This window comes from Heptranchias perlo, chromosome 2, assembly GCF_035084215.1.
Source record: "Heptranchias perlo isolate sHepPer1 chromosome 2, sHepPer1.hap1, whole genome shotgun sequence".
Classification (NCBI taxonomy): Eukaryota; Metazoa; Chordata; class Chondrichthyes; order Hexanchiformes; family Hexanchidae; genus Heptranchias; species Heptranchias perlo.
In genome coordinates this window covers 123,667,689-123,690,722 of record NC_090326.1, presented here as the reverse complement: position 1 = coordinate 123,690,722, position 23,034 = coordinate 123,667,689, and the positions used below count along the sequence as shown (strand labels likewise).

The window sequence follows — 23,034 nt, the reverse complement described above, 5'->3', positions numbered from 1 at the left end:
TTTTCATAATCTAACTTCCCTTTCTTAATCAATCCTTTAGTTACTTTTTGCTGTCTTTTGAAGAATTCCCAATCTTCTATCCTCCCACTAAGTTTGGGGACCTTATATGTCCTTGTTTTTAGTCTAAGCGATTCCACAACCAACGGATCAGATCAAAGCTCTGCAGTCCTGCCACATCCAGTCGTGAATGGTGGTGGACAATTAAACAACTAACGGGAGGAGGAGGCTCTGCAAACATCCCCATCCTCAATGACGGCGGAGTCCAGCACAAGAGTGCAAGAGACAAGGCTGAAGCGTTTGCAACCATCTTCAGCCAGAAGTGCCGTGTGGATGATCCATCTCGGCCTCCTCCCGATATCTCCACCATCACGGAAGCCAGTCTTCGGCCAATTCGATTCACTCCACGTGATATCAAGAAACGGCTGAGTGCACTGGATACAGCAAAAGCTATGGGCCCCGACAACATCCCAGCTGTAGTGCTGAAGACTTGTGCTCCAGAACTAGTCTGCGCCTCTAGCCAAGCTGTTTCAGTACAGCTACAACACTGGCAATGTGGAAAATTGCCCAGGTGTGTCCTGTCCACAAAAAGCAGGACAAATCCAATCCGGCCAATTACCGCCCCATCAGTCTACTCTCAATCATCAGCAAAGTGATGGAAGGTGTCGTCGACAGTGCTATCAAGCGGCACTTACTCACCAATAACCTGCTCACCGATGCTCAGTTTGGGTTCCGCCAGGACCACTCGGCTCCAGACCTCATTACAGCCTTGGTCCAAACATGGACAAAAGAGCTGAATTCCAGAGGTGAGGTGAGAGTGACTGCCCTTGACATCAAGGCAGCATTTGACCGAGTGTGGCACCAAGGAGCCCTAGTAAAATTGAAGTCAATGGGAATCAGGGGGAAAACTCTCCAGTGGCTGGAGTCATACCTGGCACAAAGGAAGATGGTAGTGGTTGTTGGAGGCCAGTCATCTCAGCCCCAGGGCATTGCTGCAGGAGTTCCTCAGGGCAGTGTCCTTGGCCCAACCATCTTCAGCTGCTTCATCACTGACCTTCCCTCCATCATAAGGTCAGAAATGGGGATGTTCGCTGATGACTGCACAGTGTTCAGTTCCATTCGCAACCCCTCAGATCATGGAGCAGTCCGAGCCTGCATGCAGCAAGACCTGGACAACATCCAGGCTTGGGCTCATAAGTGGCAAGTAACATTCGCGCCAGATAAGTGCCAGGCAATGACCATCTCCAACAAGAGAGAGTCTAACCACCTCCCCTTGACATTCAACGGCATTACCATCGCCGAATCCCCCACCATCAACATCCTGGGGATCACCATTGACCAGAAACTTAACTGGACCAGCCATATAAATACTGTTGCTACAAGAGCAGGTCAGAGGCTGGGTATTCTGCGGCGAGTGACTCACCCCCTGACTCTCCAAAGCCTTTCCACCATCGACAAGGCACAAGTCAGGAATGTGATGGAATTCTCTCCACTTGCTTGGATGAGTGCAGCTCCAACAACACTCAAGAAGCTCGACACCATCCAAGATAAAGCAGCCCGCTTGATTGGCACCCCATCCACCACCCTAAACATTCACTCCCTTCACCACCGGCGCACAGTGGCTGCAGTGTGTACCATCCACAGGATGCATTGCAGCAACTCACCAAGGCTTCTTCGACAGCACATCTAGAAGGACAAGAGCAGCAGGCACATGGGAACAACACCACCTGCACGTTCCCCTCCAAGTCACACACCATCCCGACTTGGAAATATATCGCCGTTCCTTCATTGTCGCTGGGTCGAAATCCTGGAACTCCCTTCCTATCAGCACTGTGGGAGAACCGTCACCACACGGACTGCAGCAGTTCAAGAAGGCGGCTCACCACCACCTTCTCGAGGGCAATTAGGGATGGGCAATAAATGCTTACCTCGCCAGCGACGCCCACATCCCGTGAACGAATAAAAAAAAAAATCATGAAATTAGAGGAGCATGTAACAAGGGTATTGCAATAATCATGGGGGACTTTAATCTTCACATAGACTGGGCAAACCAAATTGGCAAAAGTAGTTTGGACGATTAGTTCATGGTATGCATTCGAGGCAGTTTTTGAGAACAATATGTCGAGGAACAACTAGGGAACAGGCTATTTTAGATCTGGAATTGTGTAATGAGACAGGGTTAATTAATAATCTTATCATAAAGGATCCTCTGGAGAAGAGTGATCATAACATGATAGAATTTCATATTGAGTTTGAGAGTGATGAAGTGAAGCCTGAAGCTCAGGTCTTAAATTTAAACAAGGCCAATGATGTAGATATGAGGGGAGAGTTAGCTAAAGTAGATTGGGAAATTAGATTAAAAGATATGACGGTAGATAAGCAATGGCGAACATTTAAAGAAATAATTCATAATTCCCGACGAATATACATACCCTTAAGGAATAAAAACGCCACAGGAAAAGTGATCCAACCGTGGCTAACTATAGTAGTTATGGATCGTATTAGATTAAAAGAAGAGGCTTACCAATGTTGCCAAAAAGAGTCGTAAGCCTGAGGATTGGGAGGGCTTTAGAAATCAGCAAAGGATAACCAAGAAATTCATAGAGGGAGAAAATTGAATATGAGTGTAAAACTAGAAAGAAATCTAAAAACAGATTGTAAGAGCTTCTACAAGCCAAGCTGTTCCAGTACAGCTACAACACTGGCATCTACCCGACAATGTGGAAAATTGCCCAGGTATGTCCTGTCCACAAAAAGCAGGACAAATCCTATCCGGTCAATCATCAGCAAAGTGATGCAAGGTGTCGTTGACAGTGCTATCAAGCAGCACTTACTCACCAATAACCTGCTCACCGATGCTCAGTTTGGGTTCCGCCAGGACCACTCGGCTCCAGACCCCATTACAGCCTTGCTCCAAACATGGAGCTGAATTCCAGAGGTGAGGTGAGAGTGACTGCCCTTGACATCAAGGCAGCATTTGACCGAGTGTGGCACCAAGGAGCCCTAGTAAAATTGAAGTCAATGGGAATCGGGGAAAACTCTCCAATGGCTGGAGTCATACCTAGCACAAAGGAAGATGGTAGTGGTTGTTGGAGGCCAATCATCTCAGCCCCAGGACATTGCTGCAGAAGTTCCTCAGGGCAGTGTCCTAGGCCCAACCATCTTCAGCTGCTTCATCAATGACCTTCCCTCCATCATAAGGTCAGAAATTGGGATGTTTGCTGATGATTGCACAGTGTTCAGTTCCATTCGCAACCCCTCAGATAATGAAGCAGTCCGTGCCCGCATGCAGCAAGACCTGGACAACATCCAGGCCTGGGCTGATAAGTGGCAAGTAACATTCGCGCCAGACAAGTGCCAGGCAATGACCAACTCCAACCAGAGAGAGTCTAATCACCTCCCCTTGACATTCAACGGCATTACCATCGCCGAATTCCTGACCATCAACATCCTGGGGGTCACCATTGACCAGAAACTTAATTGGACCAGCCACATAAATAATGTGGCTACAAGAGCAGGTCAGAGGCTGGGCATTCTGCGGCAAGTGACTCACCTCCTGACTCCCCAAAGCCTTTCCACCATCTACAAGGCACAAGTCAGGAGTGTGATGAAATACTCTCCACTTGCCTTGATGAATGCAGCTCCAACAACACTCAAGAAGCTCAACACCATCCAGGACAAAGCAGCCCGCTTGATTGGCACCCCATCCACCACCCTAAGCATTCACTCCCTTCACCACCAGCGCACAATGGCTGCAGTGTGTACCATCTACAGGATGCACTGCAGCAACTCGCCAAGGCTTCTTTGACAGCACCTCCCAAACCCGTGACCTCTACCACCTGGAAGGACAAGAGCGGCAGGTACATGGGAACAACACCACCTGCACGTTCCCCTCCAAGTCACACACCATCCCGACTTGGAAATATATCACTGTTCCCTCACAGTCGCTGGGTCAAAATCCTGGAACTCCCTTCCTAACAGCACTGTGGGAGAACCTTCGCCACACGGACTGCAGCGGTTCAAGAAGGCAGCTCACCACCACCTTCTCAATGGCAATTAGGGATGGGCAATAAATGCCCACATCCCATGAACGAATAAATTGAATAAACAATTTCCACATGTTGGTAATACCTGATAAGCTGGTGTCTTTACTGTACATCAGATGAATAGAGTGACTCTGAAATCTAGTACTAGTTTAATTTCCTAAATATAGTCTCAGTCAAATCTGTTTTACCAAATTGCTGTCCTCATAACATCAATTAGCCACTGCTTAGATTAATTTGTTTCTATGTAAACAACCAACCACCTTTGCTCGACAGGCCTTTTTGTCTTTTCCAAATCAGGAGAAAAGGGCTCTGCCATCTCCAAAGTGAGGATGATAGAATGAATCATGTTTTCGCATTCACTGCCCACGAGGGTCCACTCAGCTAGGGATGTTGATTAAGGTGGTAATTGCAGTTTTCTATTTTCCATTGAACATTTGCAAAGAATTATGCACTTTCTACACCCAAATGGCCAGAGTGACCTCCTTAAGCAGAACAGTTTTGTCCTCTGTACCTGCAAAACCTAAACAGTTGCATCTTCTGTTTATTTTCTGTTTGACGTTCCTCTATTAGGTGTGACTTTTACATCTTCGGCCCTGAAATTCTTGAGGTCCTGCTCCACCCACGCAATGCGGCCGGGCAGAACCCCTATCTGCCCATGCTGATGGCTGTAAACCCCATTTCAAGCTGTAGGGATGGTGGAATTTGCATAGCTGGCATGAGCACCTCCAAGGACCCACAGCTATTCAGCCAGATGTGCCCCAAGGCCCTTCTGGGCCCAAAATTCAAAAGCCTTTCCAAGTCTTCAGCTGCCATTGGAGCCATTCTGCCTGCAGACAAAAGGCATTCGATCCCTTCCAGGATAGATTCCTTAGTCCAGTTAAGATTTGGGGCCTTTTAAAAGGATGCAGGCTAGCTCTCAGCTAGTGTGAGGTTCACTGAGACCTTTTAAGAGTGTAAAGGGTGTAATTCCTGCTGTGGCATGGAAACTCCCCAGACATGCCCCCTTTATGTTCCCTGCTACTGGAAAATGACTGCACCAAAAAATGGAATGAATTAGGCTCCTCATTTTGAAAGTCCCAAGATGGAAATTCTCCGGGTTTCCGCCCTGACCCGAACCAGAATTTCAGGTCCTATACGTTTATGGGTAGAAATCCAATCGTGAAAATTCTTGAATTTTAAAGTTTTTTTTATATGGAAATAACATTCAAAAAGAACCACTGATGGACATGACCATGTCTAGGTAAGAAAGGCCTGCATCTAAGGCACAGAAGGTTACATAAGTGAAATTGGTACGAAAAGTTTCAAATTTCTAGCATTCCTGACATGTGATTCGGTAAACCCTAAAACATGTGGGGAAGACTGTCCTCATCAAATAATAACTTCTCTTTCTACAAAACATTGACATTTTTGTTGGAGAAGGCAGAAGGAGATTCAAGCTAACTTGAATCACACTGCCTTCTGGTAATTCCTAAAATAGCCTTAGCAAAACCTAGGAGGAAAAACTGTGTGGAGATAGGAGTCATAGGTATATCATGTAATTTCTTCATTCAACTGTATTGTAATATAGATATGTACTCTTGTACCAATGCATTCCATGTTTCAACTTGTATGGTTTAACCAATTTAGATGCCAAAAAGCCTCTACTTGGGCTTATCTGTGATGAACACGGAATAACCACGTTGCCAGCCGATCGCCTCAGTCCTGCAGTGATTGCTGTTTCTGAAAATCCAAGGGTGAAGATTTATTCAATTTTCTGTAAATTAGGTAAGAAGGCAGTCAAGCTATTACAAGCTTTACACTCATTAAACATGCCATAAAAATAAAAATAAAGTGAACATCATTACAAAAATCTAAATTACAAAATGACTGTAAATATATACATTGAATTTACAGCACAGAAACAGGCCAATTGGCCCAACTGGTCTGCTGGTGTTTATACTCCACACCTGCTTCCTTCCATCCTACTTCATCTAACCCTATCTGCATATCCTTCTATTCCTTTCTCCCTCGTGTACTTATCTAGCTTTCCCATAAAGGCATCTATGCTATTCATCTCAACTACTCGATGTGGTAGCAAATTCCACATTCTAACCACTCTCTGGGTAAAGAAGTTTCTCCTGAATTCTTTATTGGATTTATTAGTAACTATCTTATATTTATGGCTCTTAGTTTTGGACTCCCCACAAGTGGAAACATCTTCTCCACATCTACCCTATCAAACCTCGTCATAATTTTAAAGACCTCTATTAGATCACCCCTCAGCCTTCTTTTTTCTCGGGAAAAGAGTCTTTCCTGATAGTTAAAATCTCTCAAATTGTATAACTACAATCTGTTCAATAACATGTTCTCTGTATATACAATGACCAGCACCTGAGAGCTATCTTGATACAAACTAAGATCTGGAAAGTGTTGTGAAAGAATGATATTATAAAAGTTTTTTTTTATTCGTTCATGGGATGTGGGCGTCGCTGGCAAGACCAGCATTTATTGCCCATCCCTAATTGCCTTTGAGAAGGTGGTGGTGAGCCGCCTTCTTGAACTGCTGCAGTCTGTGTGGTGAACGTTCTCCCACAGTGCTGTTAGGTAGGGAATTCCAGGATTTTGACCCAGCTACGATGAAGGAGTGGCGATATTTTTCCAAGTCGGGATGGTGTGTGACTTGGAGGGGAACATGCAGGTGGTGGTGTTCCCATGTGCCTGCTGCTCTTGTCCTTCTTGGTGGTAGAGGTTCGCGGGTTTGGGAGGTGCTGTCGAAGAAGCCTTGGCGAGTTGCTGCAGTGCATCCTGTGGATGGTACACACTGCAGCCAGATTTGTCCAAATTCAATTATCACCTAGTCCATTCCAGGCCTAGTGTTAATAATAACAACTTGCATTGAGATAGCACCTTTAACATAGAAAAACATCCCAAGGCATTTTGTTTTCTAGAGTGAACAATAGTTAAAGCATAATCATTAAAAAAATTGTCTGTAAAAAGTATAATCATTTAATTTTTAAAATGTTCTGTAAATATATATTTCATAAGGTTTTGACGATCTACCTGGTTTGTCTGCACATGATTACGTCACACTTGCCATTGTACACCAATATCTGGACTTCAAGGTAATGTCATTTCAGAGTAACTGAAAATTTGCCACTTGCATGAATACAGCAAAATGTTTGCAAATATCATGATTGGTACAAATAGTAAAGGTTCTTTTCTTGAAACGATATTAGACAATAACTGTATAATTAATGTAATGGGGTCATAAAGGTTTTATATATTTGCTTTCTCCAGTGTTACCCTGTAAAATTAGTTTGTTGCCTCACCTGCTGGCCATATTAATTGTAATGGCCATAAAATCATAGGGAGTGCATCAGTCATTTTCCAATAGGCACAATGGGCAGGCTCCACGCTGGTAGTGCAACCTTGCAAAATTAGACCTTGTAGTCAATGATAATGGCCTGACATATCAAGTTTGGTGTCATTGATATACGTATGAATTGTGCACCTCAGGCTTGCATATGATGTTGTTACAAGGTAATGTGATGAATAGGAGGGTACCAACAATGGATCTATGGGACAAACTGATGGTAACCATGCGGGCACAGGAGGAGGTTCCATTGGAGGAGATGTAGTAATTTGTTGGAATGGATTGAAGTGGAACTCCAAAAATGTGGTGCCATGTAGGTGGACCACAGAGGACAGGTAGTGGAAGAAAGAGAATGGTCAATAGTGAGAAAAATGTGGTTCATGAGCTGTAGTTTTGGTTGGTGACTATAACCAGTGTGTTCTCAGTCTTGTGGGAGGGTCAAAAATCATACTCATGACTGGATTTTAGGAATCTGGTATTTGGATTTGCTCTAGGATTGCTGCATCTGTAAGACCTTGAGTATAGATAACAACATTCTGATTGAAATATGTTTCTATTAGTCATCCAGAAATCACACTCATGGTTTGAGATGTCCATGCAACTTAAGTCATTGCCTGCTTGATTGACCAGAAAATAGTAAGAAGGGGACCTGCCTTCATGGCTAAAGAATGGTTTTGCAAGTCACATATTAAATAATATTTATTTTTGTTAAAGAAATACACAAATTTATGTAAAATGCTACTTAAGAACATATTCTAATACCAGGTGGGAGATGTATGGAATGAAATTGAAAAGGAACTTAAGCAGGAAGCAATCCATCCGTTAATTCCAGACCTTGACAGCATGCGCACTATTGTGAAGCATTACGAGAATCTTGCCAGGCAGGTAGCTCACCATCAAACTGATATACTTGAAAACCAACAAAAACATGATATATTGGATGAACAGAAAATGTATGCAGAGGTAAGGACAGTTTTACTGTTTAAGATCTGCATGTTTGAAGCAAATGTAATTGTTTATTATGGGTTATAAATTATTTGTTAGTCAACTCGAATCATTCTTTATAAATATCTGTTTAAATTTCCTCCACAAATTGATTTGAGAAGTATTATTTTCCAGTTGGTGGGGATAGTTTCCACCAGTGCAATTGGATGTGAGATAGCTGGGAAATGGCATCCTAGCTCAATTCACCAGCTTTATACTGGTCTCATTCAGCACCCAATTTTCTGGCCAGCTTTAAATTGCTCCCACACCAAATGTGCATGAGCTCCATTACCTCATGGAGTTTGATGTAAGTGCACTCTTGTACAGGGTTGTGATCTTTATCATTGAATCCTGAAATGTGCTTAGCTTGTCCATATAAAATGGGTGTTAAATGCCCATCCTATTGGACCCTTTAATGAAGTAGTTTCTTAAAGGTGAACTGTTTGAATTTTTATTGCTGCAACCAGAATTGTGAAAATTATATCATTCAGTGTTCCTCTTTCCCTGCCTTTTTTGGAAAGCAAAGAAAAGGATGAATGGAAGGAAGCCTTGGAGATGCAGTTTGCCTGCAACTGCAATTAAACACTGAACCATGTTTACAGAAACAGGCACAGTTACATGGGACTTTTTAAAATGTAATTTTCGGGATGTGGGAGTCGCTGGCAAGGCCGGCATTAATTGCCCATCTCTAGTTGCCCTTCAGAAGATGATGGTGGACCTTCTTGTTGAACCATTGCAGTCTGTGTGGTGAAGGTACTCCCACAATACTGCTAGGCAGGGACTTCCAGGATTTTGACCCAGCGACAATGAAGAAATGGCAATATATGTCCAAATCAGAATGGTGGTAACTCGGAGGTGATGGTGTTCCAATGCACCTGCTGCCTTTGTCCTTCTAGGTGGTGGAAATCGTGGGTTTGGAGGTGCTGTCGAAGAAGCCTTAGCGAGTTGCAGTGCATCCTTTGATAGTACACACTGCAGCCACAGTACACCAGTCATGGAGTAGGTAGGTGTTCAGGCTAGTGGGCGAGATGCCGACCAAGTGGACTGCTTTGTCCTGGATGGTGTTGAGCTTCTTGAGTGTTGTTGCAGCTGCACCCATCCACTCAAGTGGACAGTATTCCATCACACTCCTGACCTGTGTCTTGTAAGTGGTGGAGAGACTTTGGGGAATCAGAAGGTAAGCCACTCATTGTACAATACCCAGCTCTAGTAGCCACGGCATTTATGTGGCTGGTCCAGTTGAGTTTCTGGTTAATGGTGACGCCCCCCCACCCGTGGCCTTGTGATGTCAATGGTGGGTGACACGGCGATGGTAATGCCATTGAATATCAAAGGGAAGTAGTTGGGCTCTCTTATTAGATATGGTAATTACCTGGCACTTTGTGTGGTATGAATGTTACTTGCCACTTATCAATCCATGGTCCTTGTAGGCATTCAAGGGCTTGATGTTACATAAGAAATAGGAGTCGGAGTAAGCCATACGGCCCCTTGAGCCTGCTCCGTTAAGTAGCTTTCCTCCAGTTCTAGTCAGCTCTCCACATACAGTAACACCCAAGTGGCCATGGTGCAGCCCATCATATGTGTGAGTACATGAACAACAGTTCAGTTATTGTCAGAAGGATTTTTTGTGTGTGTGTACATGTGTACACAGTTTTAGTGATGAGTTGCATCCAGAACTGGTGCCATGCTACGCTCCGGGCTGTAAAGCAAAAGATGGCAGCCTGGCTTCCATCCCTAATCTGCACTGAGTTGGGTATTAATTGCCGGAGAAGCAAAGTCGCACTACAACTAGCCTCAGAATTCTTGAACCAGGAATGGTAAACATTCACCAGGATACCTGATCCTAATTGTTTTCCATTGACCCCTGCTGAAAAACATCCATGAATGGATATTGGTTGAGGACAGACTCAGACTCAGCTGCGATGGTTAATTAGCCTAGTGACACTTCCTCACGTAGCATGGCAAATTGGGTGACGTACTGGAGATCACTTGTGGGACTGCACTCCAGCATGAGTCCATGTTTTCAGGAGGTGAGAGGCGAAAAGAAAATTAGAAGGGATTAAAGAATGTAGTCACTCAGCTTCTGCATCCATTTAAAAACACTGATTATTTCCCTAAAGTTTTGAATTTCTCTTTGATAATTTTTTCGCCTTATCAGAGCGAGCGCCTTTCTACATTTGACACTTACAGATTGAGTTATCGGATGTCAGAAATTTTGACAACAGCAAAACACCTAGAAGCAACAGTGATGTATGTTTTGGCATGCCCATCTTAAGGGACAGAAGTTTTGAACACTTGCTTCAAGTGTCACAAGTGGGTTGGTGAATCTCTCTGTAAAATACCAATTTAGCTTATTACAGGGGAGTGGGGTTTGGGGTTACTGCTCTCTAAAATTGCCATGGAGTAAACATAAGGTTTTGCTGCAGATAGAGAGAGGATAAGAACGGGCCTGGCTGTGATTAACAAGGCTGATCAGATAACATGTACACTCGCATCTGTAGCCCTTGAACTTGAAATCATGCCAAACTAATTACTGGTCATCTCTGGTTCAAATCCATTTGATAAACTTAGTGGGGAAATATGATGCTGAGATGAATCTTCAGCCACTTTACCTTTTTATTCATTCCTTGCATTCTATGGCAAATGAGCCCGTTAGAGGCCCGCATTTCCAACAGCCAGAAACTCATCTTCAGTATCAGTGTCGTTCCCAGGTCAATTGCACAAAAGATTACATCTAGAGTAAAGCTTCCTTTGCTCTGTGCCTTTACAGTGTTCTCAAAAGAGCATCTCACCACAGTGATGTCTTTTCCATTACAAGTTTCTTGAGCCTTCTCTGAGTGCGTATGCCTAATTAGTGGTCAATTATTGAGCAATTTTATGTTGGAGTCTGGTGAAGAACTCCATTGAAATTCATTTCACGTAGGACCCTTACAACTAACAGACAGAATTTCATCCCAAGAGTCTGGAGTGGAATTAAACTTAGTCCTCAGAGCAACACTAAAATCACTGCTGTACTCAGTACTTGAGTCTCCTTGCACTTCGATGTCTGGGGGAATCTAGTGACTACTGACATCTTACAGAGAGAACTCTTTCAATGAATGCTGTGTACAAAATTATACTAAAACTGATTCTTGTGAATGTTATTAAGAGCATATGAAATATATAGAACTTTTCATCTTTTCAGTTCCTAAATATTTTTCTAGTGCCATTTAACTTTCTGTTTTTCAAAGATCCAACACAACTACAGACAAAGAGAATTATCCATGAAATCATGGGAGGAGTATGTGGCTAGGACATCAAACTATGAGATGTTGAAGGCAAGGATTGTTTTATTTAATGAAACAAATATCATTATTATACACTTATTTCTATAAAAAAATGACAGATCTCCCATTTATATTTTCTATTCATTGTCCTTTGTATTGAACTGTGTTGAAATTAGAAACTCAATGTGCATACTCCTGCTTTAACTCACTCCTTCCCAGGGATTTAAAACTATGGAACTTCTTACCTCGCTTAGTATTACCTTTATCCTCATTTTCAAGCTTTTAAAATATCATTTTGGCATCACTTAGTCACAGATTTACCTCATCTTTCTTAAGGGGAAATTCCATGATCCACTGCTGTTAGAGGGATTGGGGGTTGTGCTACAACATTATAGCCCAGATTCTCTAGTTTGCACTTCCTGCGACTACAACTCTCCACAGGGATTGCGCGATCATGAAATCAACTTTGTTCATTTCCTGCATTATGGGCCTTTTCCCTTTACCTTAGTTTCTCAATTTCAAATAAATCTTACATAGCAAAAATACCTTTTCATACAGCAAGTTCTTTCTTAATAAATAAATTTGTTTTAAAGAATGATTCTTCCATTTCTTATAACTTTTATTAATAACATTTTAGTTAATTCTCTTTGTGTTTAGGAAGCTAAAAGGCTTCAAGAACAGACCATACAATCTTCCAAGCTGAAGAATAAAGAACAGGACACTATTTTCCACCAGCCTGAAATTGCAGGTTTACACACAACTGTAAGTAATTCCCACACATGCTAATAAGCATTGGCAGTTATCAATATGAGTTCCAAGGAGTAGTTTAGCAATCTATTACTTTCCTTACATTATGTATTACTGTTTGTCATAAGATAACTCATACCTTCTGATGAGTTATACCTGATTAATGGGCATTGAGTACTCATAACGCATCAGAAAATAGGCTTTTGTGTCGCATTTTCATCTATTTATCACTCTAAGCAGCTTTCTGGTCGGGTTTTGTACTGGCACCAGAAACGCCCACCAGTTCACAGTTAATTATATTAACATTACCCATCCATTGATTTTATTTAGAAGTTCATGCAATTGCCTAGTGTTCACACCAGTGTAGTGCTCAGTCATCTATCCACCCTTATAGAATGTGTCTGGGGCTGCTAGAATGTGCAGTTTATGGAAGTGCATTTAAACAGCCTATTTTGTGAACTTTTTCCTTGATTTCTTTATTAAAAAAAATCTTATTTCCATATAGGTAGTTTGGCAGCTTTGTGCCAAGTGTTCTGGCGCTGCCATTGTTTAGTATCTCCACAACTGCAACATTGGGTTTCAAAGAGGATTCCCCTTTACTTATGTTTTATTTAGAGGAAAAAGAGGAGCAATGGAGGGATGCCAAGTAGATCAGCTGCATCAGAGACAGACTGGACCCACCTGTCAGTACCCTCTTACTCAGATTCAAATGCAGAGGTACATCTACTGCCAATAACTGTGTGGTACCAGCTACACAGGCTGTGGGTCAGCAGAAAGCTGTGTGCAGAGCTATGGCATTCCTTGCAGTTAATATGCTGGCAGCAACAGTCAGATACAACGTCAAGTTCTCTTGCTTTGGATTCTTTCAGGTATGCGGCAGTGATGTTTTATGAGAGGGTGCCCTGGAGTTTGTGCAGGGCCACCTTCCTCATTACTACAACTCACATGAGCCAACCAGGAATAAGCAGACAGAGAGGATTGTGAGTGGAAGCAAACCTGTAAAAGGATGTAAATGTATCAATAGCATTGGAAATAGGATGCCACAACTGGAGGCTGGTGTGGCAGTAGAAAACTTCAGTGTGATTGGAGTATCAGAAACATGGCTAAATCCAGAGATTGGAAATTAATATAACATTTAGGGGTATAGGGGTTTTAGAAAGGACACAGTGGGTAAAAATGGAGATGTCAGGAATACCTGGGAGGTAAAAAAGTTAATCCTGGAGGAGGTAGAAAGTGACAAAATGAACCACTCTGGTTAGACATCTCTAATGGTTTAAAAAAAAACAAGCAAACAGTAGCTGTATGCTACAGACCAATGACTAGAATAAGGAGAAGGACAATTTGCTCTTTAAAGAGATAGGTATGAGTGTATATTTTAATGGGAGACATCAATCAACCTAATATAAGCTGGAAAAACCCAAGCAGCTTAGAGACAATTGGTGCTGAGAGAGACTAAGCAGAAGATTTATGAGGCACTGACAATTAATATGAAAGAGTCAGTGGGCACTGGGGAGGTACCAGTAGATTGGAAACAGGCTAATGTGGTGTTGATATTCAAAACGGGTGACAAAACAGTCACAGGCAACTCACAGAACCATTAATCTTACTCCATTTCATGTAAAATACTGGAATTGGTTATTGTGAGTAAACGTGAGGATCATCAGTAATCAAACTGTATAATGCTCTGCTCAGACGTCAGCCTGAATACTGCATCCACTCTGGTCATCAAGAAACAAGCATTGCACTGCAGAAAAGTGCCACGAAACTGCACCCCAATGCAGGGGTGTGACATCAGTTATTTCCAGATTGAGTAGTGGAGGCAAAAACCTGGAATCATTTAAGAAATAATTGGATGCAACGATGGGGAACGTTAGGATGTCTCTGGATGGATGAATTAAGATGGTCTTCTTCATTTGTAATTATCTTGTGAACTGCTACATTTTCATCTCTTCGACTTGGGTTTAAATCCAGCCCATGTTAACTAGATGAAATTCTGTGCTTTCTACTGATTATATTGGTCCTATTTGAAATAAGTTTGGGTAGTCCCAACCCATCTTCTACTCAGCATGGGCCCACATATGAAATGACCCTAATTTGGTACCATTGGCAAGAGGTAATATCCCTAAAAGAGGCCATAAGGAGGGGTGGTATGAGAAATTGGATGTGTGATACTGGGGTAATAGGGGATGCTCTTCTGATGTTTCTTGAAGGCATATTGCTGGTACAGAGTGAAGAAATTTTGCTTCAAATGTAACATATCCTATGCCTCATCTGGACTACTTAATATTGGATGGTAAAGATGGGAAAATGCTTCTTTAACAATACTCATCTTGAGAACAACATTTTTTTTTCTCTAAGAATGAGAGTTTAGAAGAATGAGAGGTGATCTCATTGAAACATATAAGATTCTGAGGGGGCTTGACAGGGTAGATGCTGAGAGGTTGTTTCCCCTGGCCGGAGAGTCTAGAACTAGGGGACATGATCGCAGGATAAGGGGTCAGCCATTTAAGATTGAGATGAGGAGGAATTTCTTCACTCAAAGGGTTGGGAATCTTTGGAATTCTCTACCCCAGAGTGCTGTGGATGCTGAGTCATTCAATATATTCAAGGCTGAGCTATATAGATTTTTGGACTCTAGAAGCATCAAGAGATATGGGGATTGGGCAGGGAAGTGGAGTTGAGGTCGAAGATCATCCATGATCTTACTGATTTGCAGGCTCGAGGAGCCGTATGGCCTACTCCTGCTCCTATTTCTTATGTTCTTACAAACATATAAAACTGATGGATAGGAAAAGATCAGCTGGTGCATTGAGCCTGACACATAGTCATGTTGGAACTAAGCATTATGTCACCTAATGCTGCCCACTAACCAGCAGCCATGTAATCTCCTGGGAGAGGTAAAAAACGGAATTTTAAAAACATTAGGCCAATTCAGGGAAAAAATAATTCTAAGAAACTCCACACCGATCCTACGTAGAATTACATAGAATGTACAGCACAGAAGCAGGCCATGCAGCCCAACTGGTCCATGGTGGTGTTTATGCTCCAGACGAGCCTCCTCCCTCCCTTCTTCATCTAACCCTATCAGCATATCCTTCTATTCCTTTCTTCCTCATACGTTTATCTAGCTTCCCCTTAAATGCATCCATGCTAGTCACATCAACTACTGCTTGTGGTAGCGAGTTCCACATTCTAACCACCCTCTCTGGGTAAAAAGAAGTTTCTTCTGAATTCCTTATTGGATTTATTAGTGACTATCTTATGTTTATGGCCCCTAGTTCTGGACTCCCCCCACCACGAGTGGAAACATTCTCACTACGCCTATCCTATCAAACCCTTTCATAATCTTAAAGACCTCTATCAGGTCACCCCTCAGTTTTCTCTTTTCTAGATCCTAGAAGGTGATCAAACAAGTTCCAGGAGACTACAATGACCGTGAGGCACATACCCAATGTCCCACTTGCACAGTGATATCAGCCTTAGCAAGGAAGCTGTCCAACACCCTTTTGAACGCTTACAATGAATCAGCACTCAGTGCACGTGCTGGCTTCTTTTTCCAAAGGTCACTGACTCTGTGAAAAGAAAACCCTCCTGGCATCTAACCTAATTCTACGCTTATGTAACTTATATGCATATCTCCTCCTGCTGCCTAACCTATCTAATTCGATTTGTCTATCTATAAGGACACAGTCTAGTCCTTTCATTATTTTAAATACCTCAATCAAACTTCCCTGAAGTCTACCCTTTTCTAGTATAAAAACTAACTGGATCCCTAAGCCTGTTGTGATAACTAATGGCTTTTAAACAATTAATCTAGTCTTCCTGTGAACGTCTTTCAGGGATTCTATATCACCCACTGTGTGATGGGACCAAAACAGGCACGGTATTCTAAATGAGGCCTAGCCAAGGTCTGTACAAGGACACTATAGTGCTTTTAATTTTATACTGGATCATCCTAGCTATACATCCTAATATCTATTTGCTTTTGCTATAGTGTTGCGGCACTGGTCACGAACCTTTATAGACTTGTGTACTATTACACCCAGGTTTCTTTCCTGCGCAACAGCCTTCAGTTTAGAACCCTGCATGGTATATACATGATTGCCGTTAGCCCTACCCACTAATGTTAATTAGCTAATGTTAGCCCTAGCACTACATTTATCTACAGTAAATGGCATCAGCCAGTCACTGGCCCATTTCCCCATCACATCTAGATCTGATAGTAGTCTTTTGCTTCTCTTCTCTAAGGAGAACAACCCCAGCTTCTCCAGTCTATCCACGTAACTGAAGTCCCTCATCCCTGGAACCATTCTCGTAAATCTCTTCTGCACCCTCTCTGAAGCCTTCACATCGTTTCTAAAGTGCAGTGCCCAGAATTGGACACGATACTCCAGTTATGGCTGAACCAATGTTTTATAAAGATTCATCATAACCTCCTTGCATTTGTACTTTGTTTCTATTTATAAAGCCCAGGATCCCGTCTGCTTTTTTAACCGCTTTCTCAACCTGTCCTGTCACCTTCAAAAATGTGTGCACATTAACCCCCAGGCCTCTCTGTTCCTGCTCCCCCTTTAGAATTGTACCATTTAGTTTACATTGCCTCTCCTCATTCTTCCTGCCAAAATGTATCACTTTGCACTTCTCTGCATTAAATTTCATCTGCCAAGTGTCCAGACGTTCCACCAGCCTGTCTGTGTTCTCTTGAAGTCTATCACTATCCTCCTCACTGTTTACTACACTTCCAAGTTTTGTGTCATCTGCACATTTTGAAATTATGCCCTGTACACCCAAGTCCAAGTCATTAATATATATCAAAAAAAGCAGTGGTCCTAGTACCAACCCCCGGGGAATACCACTGTATACCTTCCTCCAGTCCGAAAAATAACAGTTCACCACTACTCTCCGTTTCTGGTCACTTAGTCAATTTTGTATCCGTGCTGCTACTGCCCCTTTTCTTCCATGGGCTTCAATTTTACTGACAATCCTATTATGTGGCACTCATTGAAAAAAAAACTCAATCAGGTTAGTTAAACACAATTTGCCTTTAACAAATCTGTGCTGGCTTTCCTTTATTAAACCACACTTGTCCAAATGACTCTTAATTTTGTCCCAGGTTATTGTTTCTAAAAGCTTCCCCACCACTGAGGTTAAACTGACTGGCCTGTAGTTGCTGGGTTTATCCTTACACCCTTTTTTGAACAACGATGTAATGTTTGCAATTCTCCAGTCCACTGGCACCACCTCCATATCTAAGGATGATTGGAAGATTATGGCCAGCACCTCTGCAATTCCACCCTTACTTCTCTCACCAACCTAGGATGCATCCCAGCTGGACCAGGTGACTTTTATCTACTTTAAGTACAGCCAGCCTTTCTGGTACCTCCTCTTTATCAATTTTTAGCCCATCCAGTATCTCAACTACCTCCTCTTTTACTGTGACTTTGACAGCATTCACTTCCTTGATAAAGACAGATGCAAAGTACTCATTTGGTACCTCTGCCTCCATGCGTAGATCTCCTTTTTGTTTCCTAATCAGTCCCACCCCTCCTCTTACTACCTATTTACTATTTACATACCTGTAGAAGACTTTTGGATTCCCTTTTATGTTGGCCGTCACTCTATTCTCATACTCTTTCCCCACCTTATTTCCTTTTTCACTTCTCCTCTGTACTTTCTATATTCAGCCTGGTTCTCACTTGTATTATCAACCAGACATCTGCCCTTTTGTTTTTGCTTCATCTTACTCTCTATTCTTTCGTCGTCCTTACCTTGGGAATGTACCTAGACTGTACCCGAACCATCTCCTCTTTAAAGGTTGCCCGTTGTTCGATTATAGTCTTGCCTGCCAATCTTTGATTCCAATTTACCTGGGCCAGATCCATTCTCAACCCACTGAATTTGGCCCTCCTCCAATTAAGTATTTTTACTCTAGGTTTCTCCTTGTCCTTTTCCATAACTAATCTAAACCTTATGATACTATGATCACTGTTCCCTAAATGTTTCCCCCCCAGATCCAGCAATGCTTCCTTCCTCGTTGGGATGGAAACATACTGATCAAGAAAATTGTCCTGAACACACTTCAGAAATTCCTTCCACTGTTTGCCCTTTATACTATTACTATCCCAGTCTATATTAGGACAGTTGAAGTCCCTGATTATCATTACTCTATAGTACTTGCACCTCTCTGTAATTTCCCTGCAAATTTGCCCCTCTATATCCTTCCCACTAGTTGGTGGCCTATAGAAGTGTAATGGCACCTCTCTTGTTTCTAAACTCGAACCAAATAAATTCTGTCCTTGACCCTCAAGGATATCCTCTCTCTCCAGCACTGCAATATTCTCCTTAATCAATACTGACACCAGAAGATCCAATGGGTAAATTCACCAGCGGAGCACTCCCAGCGAGAAGCCTCGCTTAATCTGTAAATTGTGTGAGAATTTTTTCCCCAGGAATCTGTAGAATCTATTTTAAGCAATGTTATCACGTCAGTTTCACTTCATTTGGACTTCACATGTAACTGGGGACATTGACATTATTGTGAGGTTTTACTGAAAAGAAGTGTGGTTTAATAAGATTATAGAGCTTTACCATCAGCATATTGTACTATAGAAGCGCAGTGGTGAACATGTGTGCTTTACTTTCCCATCAGGGTTTTTGGGGACGTCTGGTAACAGTAGAAAGCACACCGCGGCAGTTGCTAGAAGGTCCATTATCGCCTGCGAATCTTGCATTAAAAAGAGCCTACACAAGAGGTGGATCACTGAGAAAAGGCCATGCTGCAAAAGAAATGAAGAATAAGACATGTTCTGTATCTGTAAAATGAGTGCTAAGTATCAATTAAAATAAATCCTTTATAGAGTAGTTTGTAGACTTTATCGTGTTTGACTTTTTAGTTAATTATAAAGAGCGAATTTCTAAACTACAAATTGTTTTCAAACAACTAGTCATTTGTATGGATTTGACAACGTGGGTTCCCCTAAGGTATAAGTGAACTATAAAAGAGGGCAAAGAGCAAATTGCTGGAAATATGAAACAAAAACAGAAAAAACCTGGAGGCACTCAGTAGGCCAAGCAGCATCAGTGGCAAGAACAGACATTTTAACATTCCAGTTCTAATGAAGGGTCTGCATCTGAAACATGAACTTGTCTGTTCTCTCCACAGATGTTGCCTGAATTGCTGAGTGTTTCCAGCATGTTCTGTTTTCATTTTATAAAAAAGGACAAATAAAATTGAACTCCACGTAATGCCTGGCAATTTTAAGGAATGTGTAGAACCGGAAGGTCCATTGGGTAAATTCACCAATCCCACACACCTGACGAGGAGCCATGATCGAAGAGGGTGTGATTTGTATAATCTACAGTATTGTAGCCCTATTTCTGATCCATGTTAATATTAATGATTTGGAGGAGGGGACCGAGTGTAACATATCAAAGTTTGCAGATGATACAAAGATGGGAGGGAAAGTAGAGAGTGAGGAGGACATAAAAAACCTACAAGGGGATATAGACAGGCTGGGTGAGTGGGCGGAGATTTGGCAGATGCAATACAATATTGGAAAATGTGAGGTTATGCACTTTGGCAGGAAAAATCGGAGAGCAAGTTATTATCTTAATGGCGAGAAACTGGAAAGTACTGCAGTACAAAGGGATCTGGGGGTCCTAGTGCAAGAAAATCAAAAAGTTAGTTTGCAGGTGCAGCAGGTGATCAAGAAGGCCAACGGAATGTTGGCTTTTATTGCTCGGGGGATAGAATATAAAAACAGGGAGGTATTGCTGCAGTTATATAAGGTATTGGTGAGACTGCACCTGGAATACTGCATACAGTTTTGGTGTCCATACTTAAGAAAAGACATACTTGCTCTCGAGGCAGTACAAAGAAGGTTCACTCGGTTAATCCCGGGGATGAGGGGGTGGACGTATGAGAAGAGGTTGAGTAGATTGGGACTCTACTCATTGGAGTTCAGAAGAATGAGAGGCGATCTTATTGAAACATATAAGATTGTGAAGGGGCTTGATCGGGTGGATGCGGTAAGGATGTTCCCAAGGATGGGTGAAACTAGAACTAGGGGGCATAATCTTAGAATAAGGGGCTGCTCTTTCAAAACTGAGATGAGGAGAAACTTCTTCACTCAGAGGGTAGTAGGTCTGTGGAATTTGCTGCCCCGGGAAGCTGTGGAAGCTACATCATTAAATAAATTTAAAACAGAAATAGACAGTTTCCTAGAAGTAAAGGGAATTAGGGGTTACGGGGAGTGGGCAGGAAATTGGACATGAATTTAGATTTGAGGTTAGGATCAGATCAGCCATGATCTTATTGAATGGCGGAGCAGGCTCGAGGGGCCGATTGGCCTACTCCTGCTCCTATTTCTTATGTTCTTATGATCTTATGTTGCCGTCAAAGTATGACTCCCCACTGTTACACAGGATCGGTGAATATCTGTCGACTAAAAGCCACGTCTTGACTTAAGACATACTGAAAGATCTTATATTTAACTACACTGATTTCTAATTTTCTGAACTTATAATATTTTATGCAAATGATCTGGAGTCCCACTTGTTGGAGTTTTCCACTGCTGGGAAATGATAGATTTGCAACTTGCCGCTAGGGTGTAAAACTGGCGTTGCAAATTGCCCGTCCACTATTGAAACGGCCTGATTTTTACTTTCATTGACATCAGGATCGGGATCAGCATTCGATCTGCAACTCCAGTTTTACACTTGGACAGCAAGTTCAAAATCTACCCCATAGTATTATAAAGACCTTCAGTTTGTAAACATAAGAACATAAGAAATAGGAGCAGGAGTAGGCCATTCGGCCCCTTGAGCCTGCTCCGCCATTCAACAAGATCGTGGCTGATTTCTACTTCAACACCATTTTCCTGCACCATCCCCATATCCCTTGATGCCTTTAGTATCTAGAAATCGATCGATCTCTGTTTTAAGTACCAATTGAATATATTGCTGTGCAGCCCTCCACTTTTTTTTACTCGAAATAGCACCAGTTATTGACTGCATATTATTTAATGAGACCGTAAAGAACAGCAACAGTTAGCTTGACTGATTGCAATAGAAACCATTATATTGAAACATCTGGGGTTCCCTAAGTACTCCACCACTAGGGTTTTCCTTGCGTTATATCTGGGCCTCTTGTAGACTAATTGATAGAGATTGATTACTATGATTAATCAACAACTCCATTATCGTCGGATCATGCGACTACCAGGATGGTAGAAGGCGAACTAGATGGACCTTAGGCTTTTTTTCATCTAGCAATTCCTATGTTCCTAGGTGCCTTGTTTTGTCGCACAGGCATCAGAGAACTTGGGGTTGAAGGAGAAAGAAGATTGTACAAAAGGCTGCCCACTTCTGGCATCAGACACTTGCAGGAGTGCGCTTACATAGTCAGAACAAACTACCAACAATTACTTGTAGTTATATAACGCCTTTAGCGTAGAAAAATGCTCCAAGGAGTTTTACAGACGTGTAATCAGACAAAAATAGATGCTGAGCCAAATGAGGAGATATTAGGAATTGCTAACCAAAAGCTTGGGCAAAGAGGTAGGTTTTAAGGAGGGGTGGAGAGGCAGAGGTTTTTAGGGAAGAAAATCCAGAGCATGGAGCCTAAATGGCCTAAGGCACAGCTGCTTATGGTGGGGTGAAGGAGGGGGGAATGCACAAGAGTCGGATGAACGGAGAGTTCTGAGGGATGGACGTTGTAGGAATGGAGGAGGTTACAGAGGTAGGGAGGGGTAAGGCCATGAAAGGACTTAAACACGAGGATGCGAATTTTAAATTGAATGCATTGGGGAACTGAGAGCCAATGTTGATCAACAAGGACAGGGGTGGTGATTGAGTTTTTTTTATTTGTTCATGGGATGTGGGCGTCGCTGGCGAGGCCGCCATTTATTGCCCATCCCTAATTGCCCTTGAGAAGGTGGTGGTGAGCCGCCTTCTTGAACCGCTGCAGTCCGTGTGGTGACGGTTCTCCCACAGTGCTGTTAGGAAGGGAGTTCCAGGATTTTGACCCAGCGACGATGAAGGAACAGCGATATATTTCCAAGTCGGGATGGTGTGTGACTTGGAGGGGAACGTGCAGGTGATGTTGTTCCCATGTGCCTGCTGCTCTTGTCCTTCTAGGTGGTAGAGGTCGCGGGTTTGGGAGGTGCTGTCGAAGAAGCCTTGGCAAGTTGCTGCAGTGCATCCTGTGGATGGTACACACTGCAGCCACAGTGCGCCGGTGGTGAAGGGAGTGAATGTTTAGGGTGGTGGATGGGGTGCCAATCAAGCGGGCTGCTTTATCTTGGATGGTGTCGAGCTTCTTGAGTGTTGTTGGAGCTGCACTCATCCAAGAGTGGGACTTGGTGCAGGAATTGGGCAGCAGAGTTTTCGATGAGCTGAAGTTTATGGAGTGTAGATGATGGGAGACTTGACAGGTGAACATTGAATAGTTAAATCTGGACGTACCAGTGCATCCAAAGACTAACTAAATTTAACCAAAGATGTGGTTGCTGAGTTGTGCCATCTTTTACAAGTAGAGCTGTAAGTCCATTGTCAGCATAGCTCTACCTTTGGCACTTAAACAACCGCACTGAATTTCTGTACCTTAAAGTCCTGCTAGGCTGCCGCATAAACCTGAAAGGAG

At 42.6% G+C, this 23,034-nt stretch overlaps 1 protein-coding gene across 2 annotated transcripts in view; it reads left to right on the top strand.

Moving 5' to 3' along the window:
- Positions 1-19,244, top strand: part of LOC137334272 (cilia- and flagella-associated protein 69-like) — a 78,578-nt gene extending 59,334 nt beyond the window's left edge. For both annotated transcript variants that reach the window (XM_067998937.1, XM_067998931.1), the window contains exons 18-23: positions 5,670-5,807; positions 7,068-7,144; positions 8,161-8,358; positions 11,610-11,696; positions 12,303-12,407; positions 19,042-19,244. In XM_067998937.1, the coding sequence (XP_067855038.1) occupies positions 5,670-5,807; positions 7,068-7,144; positions 8,161-8,358; positions 11,610-11,696; positions 12,303-12,407; positions 19,042-19,215 (779 nt within the window). In that variant the 3' untranslated portion in view covers positions 19,216-19,244. The remainder of the gene's footprint in view (positions 1-5,669; positions 5,808-7,067; positions 7,145-8,160; positions 8,359-11,609; positions 11,697-12,302; positions 12,408-19,041) is intronic.
- Positions 19,245-23,034: the final 3,790 nt, after the last annotated feature.